This window comes from Lingula anatina, chromosome 2 (assembly GCF_051362555.1).
Source record: "Lingula anatina isolate TDL-2025a chromosome 2, LinAna3.0, whole genome shotgun sequence".
NCBI lineage: Eukaryota > Metazoa > Brachiopoda > Lingulata > Lingulida > Lingulidae > Lingula > Lingula anatina.
In genome coordinates this window covers 7,177,881-7,194,594 of record NC_141768.1, presented here as the reverse complement: position 1 = coordinate 7,194,594, position 16,714 = coordinate 7,177,881, and the positions used below count along the sequence as shown (strand labels likewise).

Sequence of the window (16,714 nt, the reverse complement as noted above, 5' to 3'; positions counted from 1 at the left end):
TTGTGTTTGCCAACACGTTAGTTTGGCAAATATTTAGGCATAGATGACAGTGCCTTATTATGTAATACCTAACTGTGGCATTAATTGACGACAGTCAAGGATGATATCGTACTTGGATCTTTAAAAAGATAAACGGCGAAAAGTACGCATGACAATTGTGACTTCTACATGCACTATTCATGCTCGAGTAAAAAAAATGTCCTCGTGGACATTTTTTCTAGTTTTATTGCGTTTTGCACAATGAGCGTCTTTCCAAGGTCATCGTTAGGTTCGGTAAACATTGCCCTAGGGCAGTCAGCAAAGTACGCGTGCACTTAACTTCACGCGGCATAGGGTCTACAGTACTGGTAGGAACCCACGAGCTTCGGGGATCTCGAGGATTAGGCTCATGAGGCTCCATTAATAAAGTTGAAATTGCCCAGAAAATAAATATCTATCCATCTACAACCACCATGTCAAAAACATTGGATTTTAAAAACAAATTTTATTTTGACCAAGGTCGTTCAAAGACCAATTAGAACAGAGTTACAGATTTAATTGATTCAGAAATATGTGATGAAAACCCTTCAGAAATTTCAAACTGGCAGCTTTTGGAAATCTATTTTTAAAAGACATTTCAACATATTCTAAATACCAAGTCTTCCCAAGTGGACAACTGAATATTTAACCTCTAAACGCATATGCATGAAATAACATGTTTGAGTAAGTCTCCGGAAATGTCCGAATATTTGTCTGGAAATCTCCGGATATTTGACAATCACGACTTGATAAATAGACGGTGACCTAAGCCCTGTGCGACTGATCTCATTTGGTGTCAATAACCTTACAAATCTTTTTATATACTTACTTCGATGTCTATTAGTTAAGCAAATGTTGTGGAAAAATAATGTAAAATTGTTACTCAAGAGTGGACCAGAGAAAAACTTTCCCAATGGCCTTGTATGATCAAAAATTGTATTTTTATCTTGTATATTTCTCAAAAAAGAACAAATTGCAAGGCTATCCACTCGATGGTAAATAGATTTATTTACAAGTGTCCTTGATATAGTGTTTAAACATAACATAAAAAAGCACATTGTTGTTGAGTTCATTTTATAACTTGGGCCAAAAATTTGATGATAACTTGAACTAGAGAAATCCTATTTCTCTTATTTGCCCCTGATGGTGTTCAATGTTCCATAGGTTCATGTGATGCAGATGTGGAGCTCAATCTTTGAAGCAGAATATCAAGTAATCTGAAATGTAATTAATTATTATTAACATACAAGTGGTTCTTTACATAAGATCTTATCAAACACTTCAATTACTTTTAACTGGTTATTGAGTTGAGCATAACTCCTTATTTTCAATATCAATTCAGATTTCAGAGAAGAGAATACTTAATAAAAATAATAATGAATAAAAAAATAAAAAACCAAAACAGCTGAACAACTGTGTTTTTTCAAAGAAGTTTGTATTTGTGCAAGGTGTGTAATATGGTATTATAGATATAATTATTTTGATATGTTTAAAGACATATCTACACTCAGAAAAGATCATTTACCTGGTTGTTGGAAGTGTCCTCCCAAGGTTTTTCAAATCTTCTGAAAAAAACAAGAAAGTATAGAATAAATAAAAAAAGAAGTTTGTTATTGAACTATTTCACTTTCAGCAAAAATGAAAATAGAATATTAACCAACGATAATCTAATATGCAGTTAGCACTAACCATTAACAATTGACTTTCCAAGATACTTAAGAATGAAATGTATGTCACCATATTTCATATTCAAATTTTCAAAATTTACTGCACATATTTAATTTACAACAATAACTCAATATTTTCAAAGGAAATATTTGTCAATTTTACAGATACTGTATTTTTAAACCCATAAATTAAAAAAAATTAAAGTTCTATTCTATGCAGGAAAAGCACCACAAATGCTACATTTAATGATTCCAAAATCACATTTTTGAATAATTGATAATTTCTCCATTTAAAGGTTTGAGTCAATACCGTATTTTGCTTAAATATTAGGGGAAAAACCTTCCCTTACCTGCTTGGCATCTGCAAGCCTTCACATACATAGCCACCTGGAGTGCTTGAAGCAGCCTTTCAGCCCCACTAAGCACAGTCTTCAGTCCTGTCCTCCCAGAGCTCAGTGTCGCCACCTCCTGGGCTAAACTGAGCACATCCTGGATGTGTAAATGTATTTGGATGTGCTGAGGAGATGAACCAATCACTAAAATTGTCTTCAAGAGGCCCAAATGGAGCCTGGAGCACAAAGTTTCAGCAGAAAATTCACTGTCTGATACCAAACGCACAGCCTGAGAATCAATGGTCTTGGTCCCATTACTTTGTTGCTCATTCTGGCGTAAAGTCCTTAGTTCTTTCTTTATAGGAATCACTACTGACCAAGCAAGAAGTCCTAGAATAGGTGTATGCAGTACAACAGATTTGGCACTGCTTGTCTTGAGGGAGTGACTAACAGGTGGCAGCAGTTGTAAGCAGAGTGTTGGATCCTGCTCCACCCATTTTGTGATCAGTTGCAGCAAGGAAAATGGAATATCTGTGTCTGGAACTTTGGAAATATACAGAATTTGGTCAAGATTTTGCTATCACTCTAACCTTAATTATAAACAATTAGAAGACAAAAAAAAAAAAGAAAAAAAAACATGACTTGTGAAGAGACAAGACAATTGGAAAAATACCTTACCTGACATATTGTAAATAGCAGAGGTGACAGCTATGAAGCTACAGGCAAATTTTGCTGATATCTGTGGTAATTCTTCTAAGACGGATGTAGTCCCAGGAATCAGGAGACAATAATCCTTTACCAAATCCCTGATTAAGTTCTCCGAATTCTGAGTGCTGTAACCATGTTTCTGTAAAAAAATTTAATAATTTAGAATAAAAGAAATTACTAAATTATTAGACTTATGATGCAAAATGGGTAAAACATGCAACTCACTCTGTGCTATCATGACCAGTTAAATTTTGTATGCAATGTTTCAGAACGCACGCATGCGCGCGCACACACACACAAACAAACACACACACACACACACACACACAGACACACACACACAGTGTAGTATTTTCCAGCATTGTACATACACATTAGTTAGAGTTTCCTGCATTCTTCATTTTCAATTTGACCACTATTCAAATAAGTCAACATGACTATGTTTTATACAATAGTTCACATTGCACATCAACAAAAAATTATTATCATGCCGGGACTTTAAAGCTTATGGAGGGTGAGTAATTGAACCTGCATAACTGAATAACTGACAACGAAGGCAATTACGTTATTTTACCTACACTGCAGTATTACAGATGATGCAAACCTTTACTCACCTGGATCCAGATGGCTGTACAATCTAATAAGACAGTGCACTTCATGGCCACACCCATGGATACCAGGCTGCTGAGAACACTGAGCTGGTAGGCTTGGAACAACCCTGGGCGACTGTCAAACAGTGTATTGAAGATGGCCTGCGCTTTACCACCATCCTTCTGCTCATGGAAATAATTACACAGGAGCTCTATCAACTGAAACTCCTGAATGGCTGACAACTTCTGGAAGAAACAAAGAAAAATTCTAAAAGAAAAACTGAGCATGAATAGATTCCTAGAGTTATGATTTTTAGTCACACATGCTTTTCCAGCTTCTAATCCTTCTAACACTCCCTCAGCCAACCACTGTCATTTATAAGAATGTGATTAAGTGTAGGAAAGCTTTGATCTTTTTTACCTGTCTCCCAGGTGTCTGAAAGAACACAAACTCCTGTGCCAGCTCTTGGGTGATGCTCTCAGAGCCACTCCCCAGCCCAGGTATCCTGTCTTCTGTGGAAGTACTGTCACAATCTCCAGAGTGCTGCTGTATGTACTGTAATGCCAGCTGGGTTGAGTGAGGGAATTCCAGGTGACGCAAATGTTCCACACTTTCCATTATAGGATACTTGGATCTTCACGGCTGCAAAGCACAACAGATGCCACTACAAGGCTACGGGTTCACACACAGCATTTTTAATCATGATTAGTGGCTAATTTCAATTTTATCGCTGCAGAGCCTCTCGTGTGAATGCAGTAGCATTACCAGATTTCCTTTTAAAATAATCCATCTCACAAGTAGGATTCTACTGATGTAAATTTAAACTTTTTACCACAGTATAAAATCTCTTGGGAATGTAATTGATGCTAGCTACAGATGTTGATATGTTTTCCGAAATGATTGTAGAGACTGGAAACTAATGTTCATGTTAAAAAAGACATACACTGGCTCCCCTGTTAGCGCAAATACAGTTACCAGAATTAGAAAGGTAAATCATGATTTCACTTTTAATGTGTGTAAACATAAAACTATAAATTCAGATAAAACTGTTAGAATTGTGATTTAATCTCAGTCACCATGGTACCCAGCATGCGCATGCAAGTGTGCTACCATGCAATTTTCATGCAACTCGATTCATGTTTTAAGTTTAAAAGGCAAATTATATTGTGTTAGTGTGACATACGCTTGCTCTTCTGAAATAAATTTGATATTGGAAAAAAACAAAAAAAAAAAAAAAACAAAAAAAACCAAACAAACAAACAAACAAAAAAAAAAAAAACGGGAAGTTAAAACGAAATGTTCAACGTGGGTCAATATCTAAATTACGTACATGTAGCATCACAAAGGCACCCTGCATTTATCTCGGTTTTCAGCCTTAGAAGCTAGGTACCTTTACCTGCAGAAACTTTATCTGCGGTAAGGGCACCGTAAGCTTGTAAGGCTGTAGGCCCTACACGTACAATTAATATGATACCTATCTCTTCTATTTTTCGGACATGAACCCGCCAACATGAGCCTATTGTAAATATTTGTATTGGACTGGCTGAGAAGGCTGTAAATTGTCGTTAAAATGTTTCCAAACATGCAAGTATTCATTTACTGGTGCGATGGTTACCCTTTGCATCAGTGCCTTTGCATGGCGCAGTAGGCATCCATAGTTGAAATACCCGGATTTTGATTTCAAAAGACGGGGCAATATCAAAAATAAATTAAAATCTAATCGCAAATACGTTTTAAGCTGCTTTTCAAAATGGTCGAAAAGTGCATTTGCGTGAATAAATAGTAATATTTAGCCCACAGTTATCCGTGATTTGAAGAATTCAACGCAAATTTGTAGCTTGTCCTCAGAATTAAAAACAAAGTTACCAGTGCTGCCACCACCAAGCACGCTTTCGCCATCTTTGACAAAAAGCCGGTCGGTGTTGAGATAGAAGCAATAATGAGGTGAGTACTACTGTTATCTCTTATTCCTCTACACCTCTACACCCAGTAGATACCTCATCTTAAGTAGAATTTTATGCGCATATTTGTAAATGAATTGGAATGCACTATATAAGGCTATTTTATTACTAGCATTATGAATATTTGCAATGACATTGATGTTGATACTGTGACAGTGTCGTTACGTAACGTTATCTACATTTTAAAATTAACTTAAATGTAGGTGATGACTTTACCTCTTTAATATTATTGCCAGACATTGTTCGTAGTGAGAACACAACGAGTAGTTTTTAAAATCATATCAGGCATCATCTTTTGCCTGCAATTTGCTCTTAGTTTTGCTTCCTAGAGTCGGGTCGTAAACAGAGGCAAACATCGGCCTTGCAGATGCACGCACGAAAATATCTAGGTCTCGTATAAGCCGCAATCCTGTATATTAAATATTTTGTTTTATTATTTCAGGCACTACTCCGGTGGACGAATGCCGAGGGGAGGGATGAGGGGGATGGGATACAAAGGCCCAGGGGGACTGTAAGTAGACATTTTCTTTGTTGGATAATGCTCAGTTTTCTGGCACTTATGCATTATGCCCCAAAATTCCATGTCATTGATTTTGAATGGTTTTCTATATTAAGCTATTTGGTGACTTGCACTCATAATCAGCCGTTAGAAATTTGCTTTCTGATTTTTTAAAATGTTTTGCAAGCAACTTCAAGCCCACTCAAATATACTAGAGAGCAGAGTTCATTTCAGGGATGAACACTGAAAATTCAGTAAATAAGTTAATTTTTTTTAAAATAAAAGAAACATTGATCAAAGACCCCACAAAATGAAATATAGAAAAAGATGGGAAATCATACTTGAATGTTTAAGTTTGGAAGACATGATACTGCAAGTATGAAACCTCTCATAGGGTATATTTACAATTCTGAATATAATCATATGGTTATTGACTTTTTTTGTCTACAATAGTGCTAGGTTACTGTTCTATAGGTAAGCAAAATTATGAGACCCTCAAAACTAAAGGACATGTACATCCATTTTCAGATAAGTTAACATGCAGAAATGAACACCAAATATTTATTTACAAATAAACATGCTTTTCTGAAAAAAAAAATGATGAAAAGATGAAAATCAGTATATTTTATTTTATTTTTTTAATTTTCAGTTTCAGAACATTTATACCCCATATCCCCTTTGACCTTGCTCAGGTAAGTTCAATGTCTGTAGACGAAAGCTACAAAGTCATAAACATTTTGTGAGTAATTTAGGAAGATGTACTGTGTTACTTATTATAAGTATATCATTTAATTTTATGATTACCATTTATTATTGACATGTTGAATATTATTTTAGAAAATATGTATAACATAAATTTTTATTATCCAAAGGAAATTTATCATTTTATTTGAATTAACATTATAGATATATAAATGTGCTAATATAATTTCAAACTGTATCTGAAAATATACCTCTTTTTGTGTAGTGTGAGCCAGCTTTTCCCAGAGTAAAGCCTGCTTCTGATGAGAAGGCATTCACAGATGTGAGTAAAATTAAGTAATTGATGGTCGCTTTTTTACAAACAATTGAAAAAAAGGAAATCTTCTTTTTCAAATAGTGCATTTTTTGGAGGTTTTTTTTTTATTTATCCTAATCAAGCTTGTGTATTAAGATTGTAACATTTCACTGATTCAGATATTTTAATTTGTGAAATATTATTGTAATTTTCTTTAAATTTCAGGCTCTCCTGAAGCGCAATCAAGACCTGAGCCCCACCCCCCAGGAGCAGTCATCTATCCTGGCACTGGTGACTAAAATCAACACTGTTATGGATAACCTCATAGTATCTCCAGGAGCCTTTGAGGCTGCGGTAATAGAAATACTTCTTGTCTAAAGAAATAATTTTTTTATCCTTTAATTGGAATTCTTGAGTTTTAGTTATTTGTTTAATATCAGAAATTTTCACTAGTGAAATTTAAATCATACCAACAGAGCTACTTTGTAATCATGAAATCAAAAGCTGAATTAGGTTTATTCTTGCATTTTAATTTTATTACCCGATAACTATCAGTACTTGACATTATAAAGAAGTGATTTGATAATTATATAGATATTATGTTGATACAGAAAAGAATCACAATACTTATCTCTATAATTATTTTTTGCTCGCTCCTACTCCAGCAATTGGAAGAGGTGCGTCAGGTGGGGTCTCATAAGAAAGGCACCATGACACTAGGACACAATGTGGCAGACATAGTGGTTATCTTAAAGACTTTACCAACAAGTTAGTTTAGTTACCATTAACTATTAATAGCTGTGATGTACTGTCAGTGCCATTTTAAATGTATTTTGCTAATTATTTTTCAAAAACTGTTCATTGGTTTGATTCATATGTAGAAAAAAACATTTGTTATCATCACAAATTAAGTCTCAGGTTATTTTACTATGTAACTGTCATAGTTGATTTATGTTGGTGTAACATTATATTAATAATAGTAATGTTTCTTTTTCAGTTGAGGCAGTAACAGTGCTAGGAGGCAAGGTCTTGGAGGATGTGAAAGCTCAAGATTCCTCGGAAGGTAAACTTAGGGTGATTTCATCAAAAATATGGAGCATTCCAAACATTTTGTTGAGACACATATTTTAAATTGCAATGGCAGATAAAATACATACAATAAAATATTTGGTTGGATTTTTAAATATTTCAATTTTCTTAATTTCTTAATCCCTGAGGATAAAAGATTGTACATTTCTTACTCAATGTTGATTCATTATTATTATTATTATTATTATTATTATTATTATTATTATTATTATTAGCATAGGGCATGAATGTGATTTAATGCATTTCTCTTATTTAAGACCTGTGTATGTTATTGCAGTTCTGACCATGATGCCAACTGATACAGGGTTTGAGATAAGCACACCAGAGGCCACTGTTCGCTGTCTCATCACCACCATTCCTCCTAACCTGAAGAAACTAGACCCTGAGTTACATTGTAAGTATATCAACAATTGATAGCTGTATGTCATTCTAGGCTCTTTCTTTGAAATAATATATAAATTTATTAATTTATTAATAGACATACTTCTACATCCAGCATTTTTTACAAATTATTGTTTTACTAATTTATTTGCTGTTGCTGACTTGATGAACATAAGTGGTTTCAATACATATTAAAAAACCAAGAAATTTCCTTTTATTCTCAGCTACGTTATACACACATACCATAACCTCATGTTTGTAACAAAGTATGTGATGTTTGATTCCCATTTTTATAGTTTCATTTATGATGTCTAATTTTTCTGTAAACAGGAAATTATTAAATTGGTCTTCTCTGATATTTATGTTAAATTTTGTTTTGTTTTCAGTGGATGGTAAAGTAATGCAGAGCCACTTGGCTGCCATAAGACATGCCAGGTGGTTTGAAGAGAATGCATTTCATTCAAGGTATTGTATCCAACTTGCAGGACTGAGCAGCTGTAATTTTATTGAAAGAGTTTGTTCATTTAGGGAAATTCATTAGAGTTAATTTGTTTATTTCTTCTTTTTTTTCAGTAGGACAGCATTCAGCTCATACAGTGATTGAATTGTTTAGTGGTAACAAATCTGTTTGAATTAATGAACACTAGAGTAAAATTTAACAAAAGGTAATGATGTTATTTTATGTATAAATATTTACTTGTTTGCAGTGTCAAAGTGTTAATCCGTCTACTTAAAGATCTGAGGAATAGATTTGAGGGACTAGAGCCCTTGACACCTTGGATACTGGACTTACTGGTAAGGGAATCCAAACAGCAATACTTTATCCACTGCATTGAAAGACCACTGGAGTTTTGCAACCTAGACTTTTATAATGGTAGATCTTGTGCTTAATTTCGATGATTTACTGCGCTAATTTTTTTTTTTTTTTAATTACTGTGTTGGACAGTGGTTGCTTACTTGAAAAGGGTGGGGGGGAGTGCAAACAGGCTGGCAGTTCATTAAAAAAACTATTAAGAGTTATATTAGAGGATTTATATATTAACTGGAGCTGAGAGCAACAGTAATTGCACAGAGATGTTAATCGAGTTGGTAAAATACAAAAAGGAAAAGATGTCATACAAAGTTTCTGGTGTTACACACACTGCACTCTGACTTTATCCACTTAACCACTTTATCTGACTTTTTTTTTTTTTACCTATAACTGATTTAAAGATATTTTCTTTGGGGAAACCTTAGCATGCCTTTATTTTAATTCAACAGAAAAAGTATATGTATATATTAAAAAAATTGATATACCAACTAAATAATTTTTGAATCATTTTCCTAACACAGGGTCATTATTCTGTGATGAACAATCCAACAAGACAGCCACTGCCAATTCATGTAGCTTTTAGGTAAGGAAAAGGAAAAAAAAAATTTTTCTTATTTTGATCATCTCTAAATAGAAAGGGTTTTGATTAATATTAATCTGTTTAGATTTGGAAGGAGCATCCTATCAGTATGACCTCTTTTCACCTGTCAGTGTAATGTGAGCATGCGTGTCAAAAAAAATTGTTAAGCAAGCTTTTAGGTGTATGTACACCTTCTTCCTCACTGTGCCAACTTTGCTATTTCACTCACTGTAACTAAAATATTTGTAACCAGCACAATTGGTAAACAAAGAATGTAAACAGGTGTAGGTAAATTACTTTTTCTCCATACTTTTATTATTGTACAAATCACTGTTTTGCTGCAGGCGTAGCTTACAGCTGTTGGCTGCAGGGTTCTTCCTGCCAGGGTCCGTGGGTATCACAGATCCTTGTGAGAATGGCACAGTCCGCATACACACAGTGATGACACTAGAACAACAGGACCAAGTCTGCTACACAGCACAAACACTACTTCGTGTCCTTGCACATGGAGGATTTAAACAGATACTGGGTCTTGAAGGAAATTCAAGTAAGGGGCATATTGAGGTGGATGGAGACAAGCATAGATCTCATGAGAAAAATTTTCTGTATCTTAAAAATTAGATTGTTCAGTTTTATTGTAAATACATCTTTCATCTTTCATCATGTAAATGTGTCTCCCATCAAGCTTCCTTTAAATTTTTTGCCATGTTCACATATTGAAGGATTAATAAATATGTAATGTTGGCATCTTTGAACAAGGTAAGTGCAAGTAAACTCACTCACTGAACTGTTAGTAGATAATGCATTTTCTGTAACTAACCTTTACAGAAATGATTCTAAAAACTTTTCTCATTTCCCTTGTTGTTAGGCATTGCCACAGAGATGAGTGTGTGGGAAGGGGTGGTGGTCACACCTTCAGATAAGGCTTATGAAAAGCCAGAAAAGAAGGAAGGGGAGGATGAAGATGAAGAAGGAGATGAAAGTATGGAGACACAGGAATGATGGAGGGAGTGAGCAGGTGAGATGAGGCACAGTGATATAAATTCAACAATGACTGAGAGGGTGAGGTCTAGATTGTATTTGACTTTCTTTGAGTTTGTAAGTAAACAAGAATAGCATAGAATAGCACTTATACCTTCACCCCCTTAACAAAATGGGTCATTAACCTTTTCCCCTTTATTAATGTACACATATTTGATATCTTAAAAGTATTTGTGGCATAGATGGTTTGCCTTGAGATAAGTTTATTGGGGATGTCGCATCCTTTCTGGCTAGTCAGCCCTTTATTGTTTAAAATTGTTGCATATTCTATTTCTGTTTTGCCACCCAATAATTTAAAATGAATACATTGGCATTGTTTCAGAATGGACAAAGGGATTCTGATACTGGGTTTTACAGAGATGATCTTAGAAAATGAGGGAAGCTGGTGTATGTCACTTAAAAAAAGCAATCCACCCTCAGCAGATAAAGCATGTCTGGAAGATTTACTAAGGCATCACAAAGATGGATTTGATCTGATACAGCTTTATGCCTCTGGATTATAACTTGGTATCATTGCCAACTAAATGAACATACTTATGATTTGAAAAACAGTGTCTACCAATTAGACAGACTGAAATCATGGCAGACCATTGAACCTATTGGTTCTTTTAAATTGTGTAAATAGTAGAAGCGGTTCAAAAATTAAAGTTCACAATTCATAACTGTCCATGGTGGTCACTGTGACAGAAACCCATGGGGGCAATTGTAAAATGCATTTACGACACAAGTTGTCTTGGAGTAATTTTGTTAAAAGTAACTGTAACTATAAGCCCCATTAATATAAACTTGTGCATCATTGCAATTAATTGCATGCTTTAGAAATGTTTTATAATAATGATCAAATTACAAATACCATTCAAGCTTTGTAAGATAAATGAGCTTTTTGTTTCTTGTTTTTAAGATAAAGAGTTGAAAGCACATTTCAGTTACTTCATGTTTTCATTTTTGCATTTTTACCATCTGGAAAATATTTTTTTGCATCTCCTCAAAAAAAAAAAAAAATTAATAAAATAAATAAATAATAAAGAGAACACTTTAATTAACAAAAGTATTTATTTCAATGACATGGCTACAAACAACAATACAAACTTTACTGTGTCCATTGGAAAAAAATAGACGTTTGGCTACTGAGTGGAAAAGGAAGTCCACATCGGACAAATCTCAGAATGGGTCAAGTGTGATATATATTTACAATTAAGATGAACAAATAAACCTTTGGCCAATATTTAAATTAAATTATGAAAAGTGATTGCTAATATTATGGAATGTCTTTAGCTGCTGATCCCTATTTCAATGAAAAAGTAAACAGGATACCAAAAGACCTGCTGTCTGTAACTTTGAAATTTTACATCAGTAGGATTATTCCCTCTGTAGTAATCAAAAAGACAGTAGACATTAAGCTTGTTCATTTCACAATAATGCTTATAAAATTTATAAAAACAACAGAGGCTGCTCCAATCATTATTATGGATTTCTGAAATGACTGGAAGGTCAAGGGACATAAAATTAAACTAAAGCAAATGCATTACTTCAATAGTCAAGTTTCTGTCTCCTCAAAAATCTAAATCCACTTAACATTATCTAATTTCACAAATTGTTCTTTTTACTAATGCATTAAATAAGCTACCAACTCCATTTCCTGAATGCAAATGTGAGATACCACCAATGTCTTATTTGTGACAGGTGTAGCTATTATTTGTGACCTCTTTATGAAACTTACTAATACTCTGAAGAAATTATAATGATAGTCTTATAAAGGCATTTCATGGTATCAAAATAAGTAATTATTTTTTTTTTTTACAATGGTACATCCCTTTGGATGCAGAATGAATGCTCAATGACTGGTCAGTTGTCAGCAAGTTTTTTTTACTCTCAAACAGGACCATACTACAAGACGCAGAAAAGAAATCATCCATGTAAAGGGGGCTTAAGGGGTGACAGGTAGCTGGCACCAAAGAGCCATCTCCTGAGAGTTGCAAATGAATGCACATCTGGCATCATAGATGGTGGAAGTGCTTGTCCTTAACAATTACATCTTGCTTATCAGCAGCAAAAAAGTGTACCAATATTGTAACAATGCAAAATGACATTTCATTGTTTTCATAAGTACACACTGCCAGTTGTTCGGGCTGCATAAAAACACGTTTTTCTGTAAAAAAGAGTATCAAGTGAACATGAACAACAACACACAATATTATCTAGCACCAGTTTTCCACTTATAAAAAAAGAGTAGAAAAAAGACAACGGTAGTGCCCATATGCAGTGGTCTTTCTCAACCTTTATGTACTAAGACAAATGCATTTTAACTTTCTGCCCTGTGATATGAACTCAGTTTCACTTCAAAAACATAGCATTGCATTTGGAAGTCCTAAGAGTGAGGTCATAATTCATCTCTTTGCTTTTCCGTTTTTGTGTCCTCTTTCACTTTCTTTTTGCCCAAGCCTGAAAAAATTGTTTTATCTTATGCTTATATCTTAACTGTGATACCTTAGTAATTTACATACTGATACAACATATGACAAATAAACTTACTGAACCTCTCAGATCTATTAAATAAGAACCAAGTAGTGAACATTAATCTGCTATTATTTTCTAGTCAAGATGTTAATACGTATAAAACAATTAATTAGAAAGCTCACCTTGAGTTTCAGTTTCATCTTTTCCTTTCCCTTTATTTTTCTTCTTCTTTTTACCTATAGTGCATCAATAAATCTAAATATTGCGTAACAAAAATATAATGATTTTGATGCAAAAGCATAACTGAACATGACTTATGGTTAGCAACAAATTGTCATTATACTGATCAACTTGACACATTTGCAATTAAGCAGCAAAGAATGAATCTTTACACAAATTAAGTAAATAATTGCATTTTAAAATAGTTCAACATTCACCTTTTTTCTTTTTCTTATTTTTCTTTTTCTCTTTTACATCCCCATCCTCTCCCTTCTTATCCTCCTCAGGTTCCTCCTTCTCTGTGAGACATGCTGAAATAGTTAATTATCCACATTGTTTACATTATCAAGAAGTGGTTTGATACAGATGACTGGGCTCACGTAGCCTACTAAATTTTCTCCAAATGCTACATAGATGACTAAGTTGATCAGATAAAGAAAGATATTCTAAAATATTGAAAGTTTACCATTATTATGCCAATAAACTTTGATTTTGCTAAAATCTTTCAGCAATTTGGCAAAATTAAAATTCATGTCATAGTGAATAAGAGGGCATTCCCAAAGATTTAGATTGATCTTACTAGATCGACCTAACTCCCTGGGGGTTCACGCTAAATTGCAGTCAGCCGACCGCGCATGGAAGTTAATTACTCCCTTACAGCTTGTAGTAGGTGGGATGGACATTTAAGCCATATTATCTGACAGTAATCTAGTGAGACTCCCCACCGGGATAGATCGATCTAAAATCTATGGGAATGCACCCTAAGTGTGGGGCACCAATTTTTGCCATTGCATGTAAATAACCACACATTCTATTTACATTATATGTCATGTGGAATCATTCAGATCTCCATCTTTAACTAAATATATTTATAGCAGAAAAAAAAAAAGAAATTCATTATAACAATTTATTTGTTTGATTGCTTGTCTGTCTGCCTTTTTTGTACATAGTAAATTAATATATGCAAACAAAATTAATCCTCTTAATCTTTTAGCATATCTAAATTTTGTAAAGTATCATACATAATTAATTTTAGGTATATTGTAAAACCAAAAATAAATAACACACTTTTGTCATCATTTCCTTTCAGTACAAGATTACTGCAGAAATATTCAATCATGTCTTTTTCTTGGTTATTGTAGTACCAGTCTTCAATATCCTCTTCATAATCTTCCACCATTTTGTAGCACTGAAAAAGAAATATTACTTGAGACTCTAAAAGCTATTAGATTTAAAAGTCAAATGAGGAAAAAAAACCCCGAAACAACTCTGGAATACATATTTTAAAAAAAGTTCAAAGGATAAGAATTTTGAGAAGATATTCATAAACAAATCAGTAAACACTATGTACTTTTCTTTGCATGGCTGTGACCTCAGCAGATGGCTTATCCCAAAGTTCATATGGCATTCCAAGCTCCACCTTGACACCCTTGTCCCTGAAAATATAAAATAATTTGTGACAAATCTGAAACAATAAACATATACAGATATAAATATCCTTGTTCATATATATAGTTTGGCATACACCTGAGGCTGAAATCCTAGGAAGACAGATATAAATACATAACTAATTTGGAATTTTATTGAGATTGATATAATTGTGAGTATACAAAATACACTGAAGGTTTGTCCATATCTGTCATGTTAACAAGATTACACCAATGTGTTTCTTTATCTATACATGTAAGTAAGAGTGATTTCCTATACCATTTCCCCCCGTAAATTGTTCATAAATTAAGAAAATATGCCCACATATATTTGCACATATATATCTGACCATATATTTGCCAAATTCCAAAAAGGAAATAGGAAAGATGAAAACTGATTTTCCAAGAAAACACAATTATAGCAAATCCACAAAATCAATCTCATATTGCATTTTCCTATTGAAAAAAAAAACTTCCAAGCTACATAATAGGAGTCCTTCATAAGTCAAGGGCACCCTGTATTGTTTGCCATGTAAAGTTTTTTACTTACACCAAACCATGTAGAGTCTGCATTGTCTCACTCATCCCTTTGGCATATCTCATGCTGCCTTTCTTCTCCTTGTGCACATTGTACTCCAAAATCTTATCACAAACATGGGGGTCTGTCAAAGCCTCTATTAGACGCAGGTCCCTGAAGATAAACATACTATCAAAAAAATGCCACATATAAAATACATATGTGAATCAGGCCAGTCTTTTTTCTCTCTTTTGTACAATTCTCAATTAAAAAAAAAAAAGCTTGATTTAGCACAATATCATGACTGCATATTCAACTTATTCATCTAAAACAACCAAATTATTTTACAATACAATGCATATCGCTTACAGTATTTTCAAACAGGATTTGACAGACTTCACAGTATTATCTTGAAAACTACAGAAGCATCTTTAAGAAACTAATTTCATTTCTGGCTAGTTATAAGAAATGGGATTTGTCATTTCATCTATTCTTCATTTACAATTTTCTGGTGTAAAAAAAAAAAAGACATGCAAACAAAACTTACGACTTATCATATTTGATTTCTTTCAGTGGTTTTTTGTCCAGTCCATGACCTGTTCTTAACACCTCGTTTGATGATGTCTCTGATAGTCTTTGCTGAAGCTCCGTTACTAGATATTTACAAACTGGAAGAAAATTCTTTTGGTATATAATTCAAGGTGCAATGTGTATGTTGTCTGCATTTTACCACACCAATGACAAGGTCAATTATTTACCATACTTTCAACACACTAATGACATATGTACAAGAGTGACTAGCAAAGTCCTTTAAAATCAAACCTTACATGAATAACGTACATCTCTTTGTTTTGCCACGTGAGGATGGTCATCTTTAGGGTCTACTCTGCAAAGTCGTTTACTCAAACCCCTAAAACCTCCGGATGTCAAATAACACGACCTACAGAATAACTTTAGAAGCACGCATACACATCAAAAAGAAGGAAAACAACGGCAAATAACAATATTACATTGACAATCCAGGTATTTTAGTTTTTTACCTTCACATTTTGTTGGTATTCTGACACCATGCTCATCTTCGATTCCTTCTAGCTCCACACCTGAAACTGCTAATATTACCGCAAAGAGACACACTACAGTCCCTGTGAACGTCATGGTGTCATTGAACCGCGATGAAGAATCCCCCTGCCGCGTTTTGTATCGCAGAAATCACCAATGACCAGAGAGAACGTGTCGACTGCTCAAACCGGGAAGTAGGAAGTAAAACTGCATGCTGGGTAGTTTAAAATCTGTGTCTTCTACAAACCCAATTAATTTTTCATTACATTCAAAATGAAGACGATATCAAAATATAAGTTCCATAAATTAATTTTATTTCAATTTTTAAGACAAAAAGTAACTCAAAATTGAAAGAAATCA

At 33.9% G+C, this 16,714-nt stretch overlaps 3 protein-coding genes across 7 annotated transcripts; 1 reads left to right on the top strand and 2 right to left on the bottom strand.

The window, feature by feature from the left end:
- Positions 1–464: 464 nt before the first annotated feature.
- LOC106164933 (integrator complex subunit 15) lies at positions 465–5,067 on the bottom strand. Of its 4 annotated transcripts, none has more exons than XM_013543015.3 (7): positions 4,932–5,067; positions 3,737–3,958; positions 3,340–3,558; positions 2,696–2,864; positions 2,036–2,560; positions 1,544–1,583; positions 465–1,235 (listed from the first exon to the last, which is right to left on the bottom strand). In XM_013543015.3, the coding sequence occupies exons 2-7, from the start codon at positions 3,932–3,934 to the stop codon at positions 1,169–1,171; spliced, it is 1,218 nt and encodes a 405-aa protein (XP_013398469.2). In that variant the 5' UTR covers positions 3,935–3,958; positions 4,932–5,067; the 3' UTR covers positions 465–1,168. The 4 variants fall into 4 exon arrangements, with proteins under 4 accessions (XP_013398469.2, XP_013398438.2, XP_013398446.2 ...); XM_013542984.3 differs by having other exon boundaries at positions 3,340–3,561; positions 4,932–5,064; XM_013542992.3 differs by having other exon boundaries at positions 3,340–3,561; positions 4,791–4,957.
- Positions 5,068–5,100: 33 nt separating this feature from the next.
- Positions 5,101–11,595, top strand: LOC106164893 (interleukin enhancer-binding factor 2 homolog). Of its 2 annotated transcripts, none has more exons than XR_015332765.1 (14): positions 5,101–5,260; positions 5,720–5,788; positions 6,426–6,468; positions 6,744–6,800; positions 6,999–7,127; positions 7,439–7,541; positions 7,771–7,836; positions 8,140–8,256; positions 8,630–8,708; positions 8,951–9,038; positions 9,576–9,637; positions 9,979–10,181; positions 10,503–10,696; positions 10,998–11,595. XR_015332765.1 is itself a non-coding variant. In XM_013542938.2 (14 exons), exons 1-13 carry the CDS (start codon positions 5,256–5,258, stop codon positions 10,634–10,636), a joined length of 1,155 nt encoding a protein of 384 aa, XP_013398392.2. In that variant the 5' UTR covers positions 5,101–5,255; the 3' UTR covers positions 10,637–10,652; positions 10,998–11,595. The 2 variants fall into 2 exon arrangements, 1 of the variants encoding a protein (XP_013398392.2); XM_013542938.2 differs by having other exon boundaries at positions 10,503–10,652.
- Positions 11,596–11,709: 114 nt separating this feature from the next.
- Positions 11,710–16,569, bottom strand: LOC106164911 (protein canopy 4-like). Its single transcript, XM_013542964.2, has 8 exons — positions 16,336–16,569; positions 15,843–15,963; positions 15,329–15,469; positions 14,703–14,787; positions 14,420–14,540; positions 13,570–13,662; positions 13,315–13,368; positions 11,710–13,117 (listed from the first exon to the last, which is right to left on the bottom strand). The coding sequence occupies exons 1-8, from the start codon at positions 16,448–16,450 to the stop codon at positions 13,056–13,058; spliced, it is 792 nt and encodes a 263-aa protein (XP_013398418.2). The 5' UTR covers positions 16,451–16,569; the 3' UTR covers positions 11,710–13,055.
- Positions 16,570–16,714: the final 145 nt, after the last annotated feature.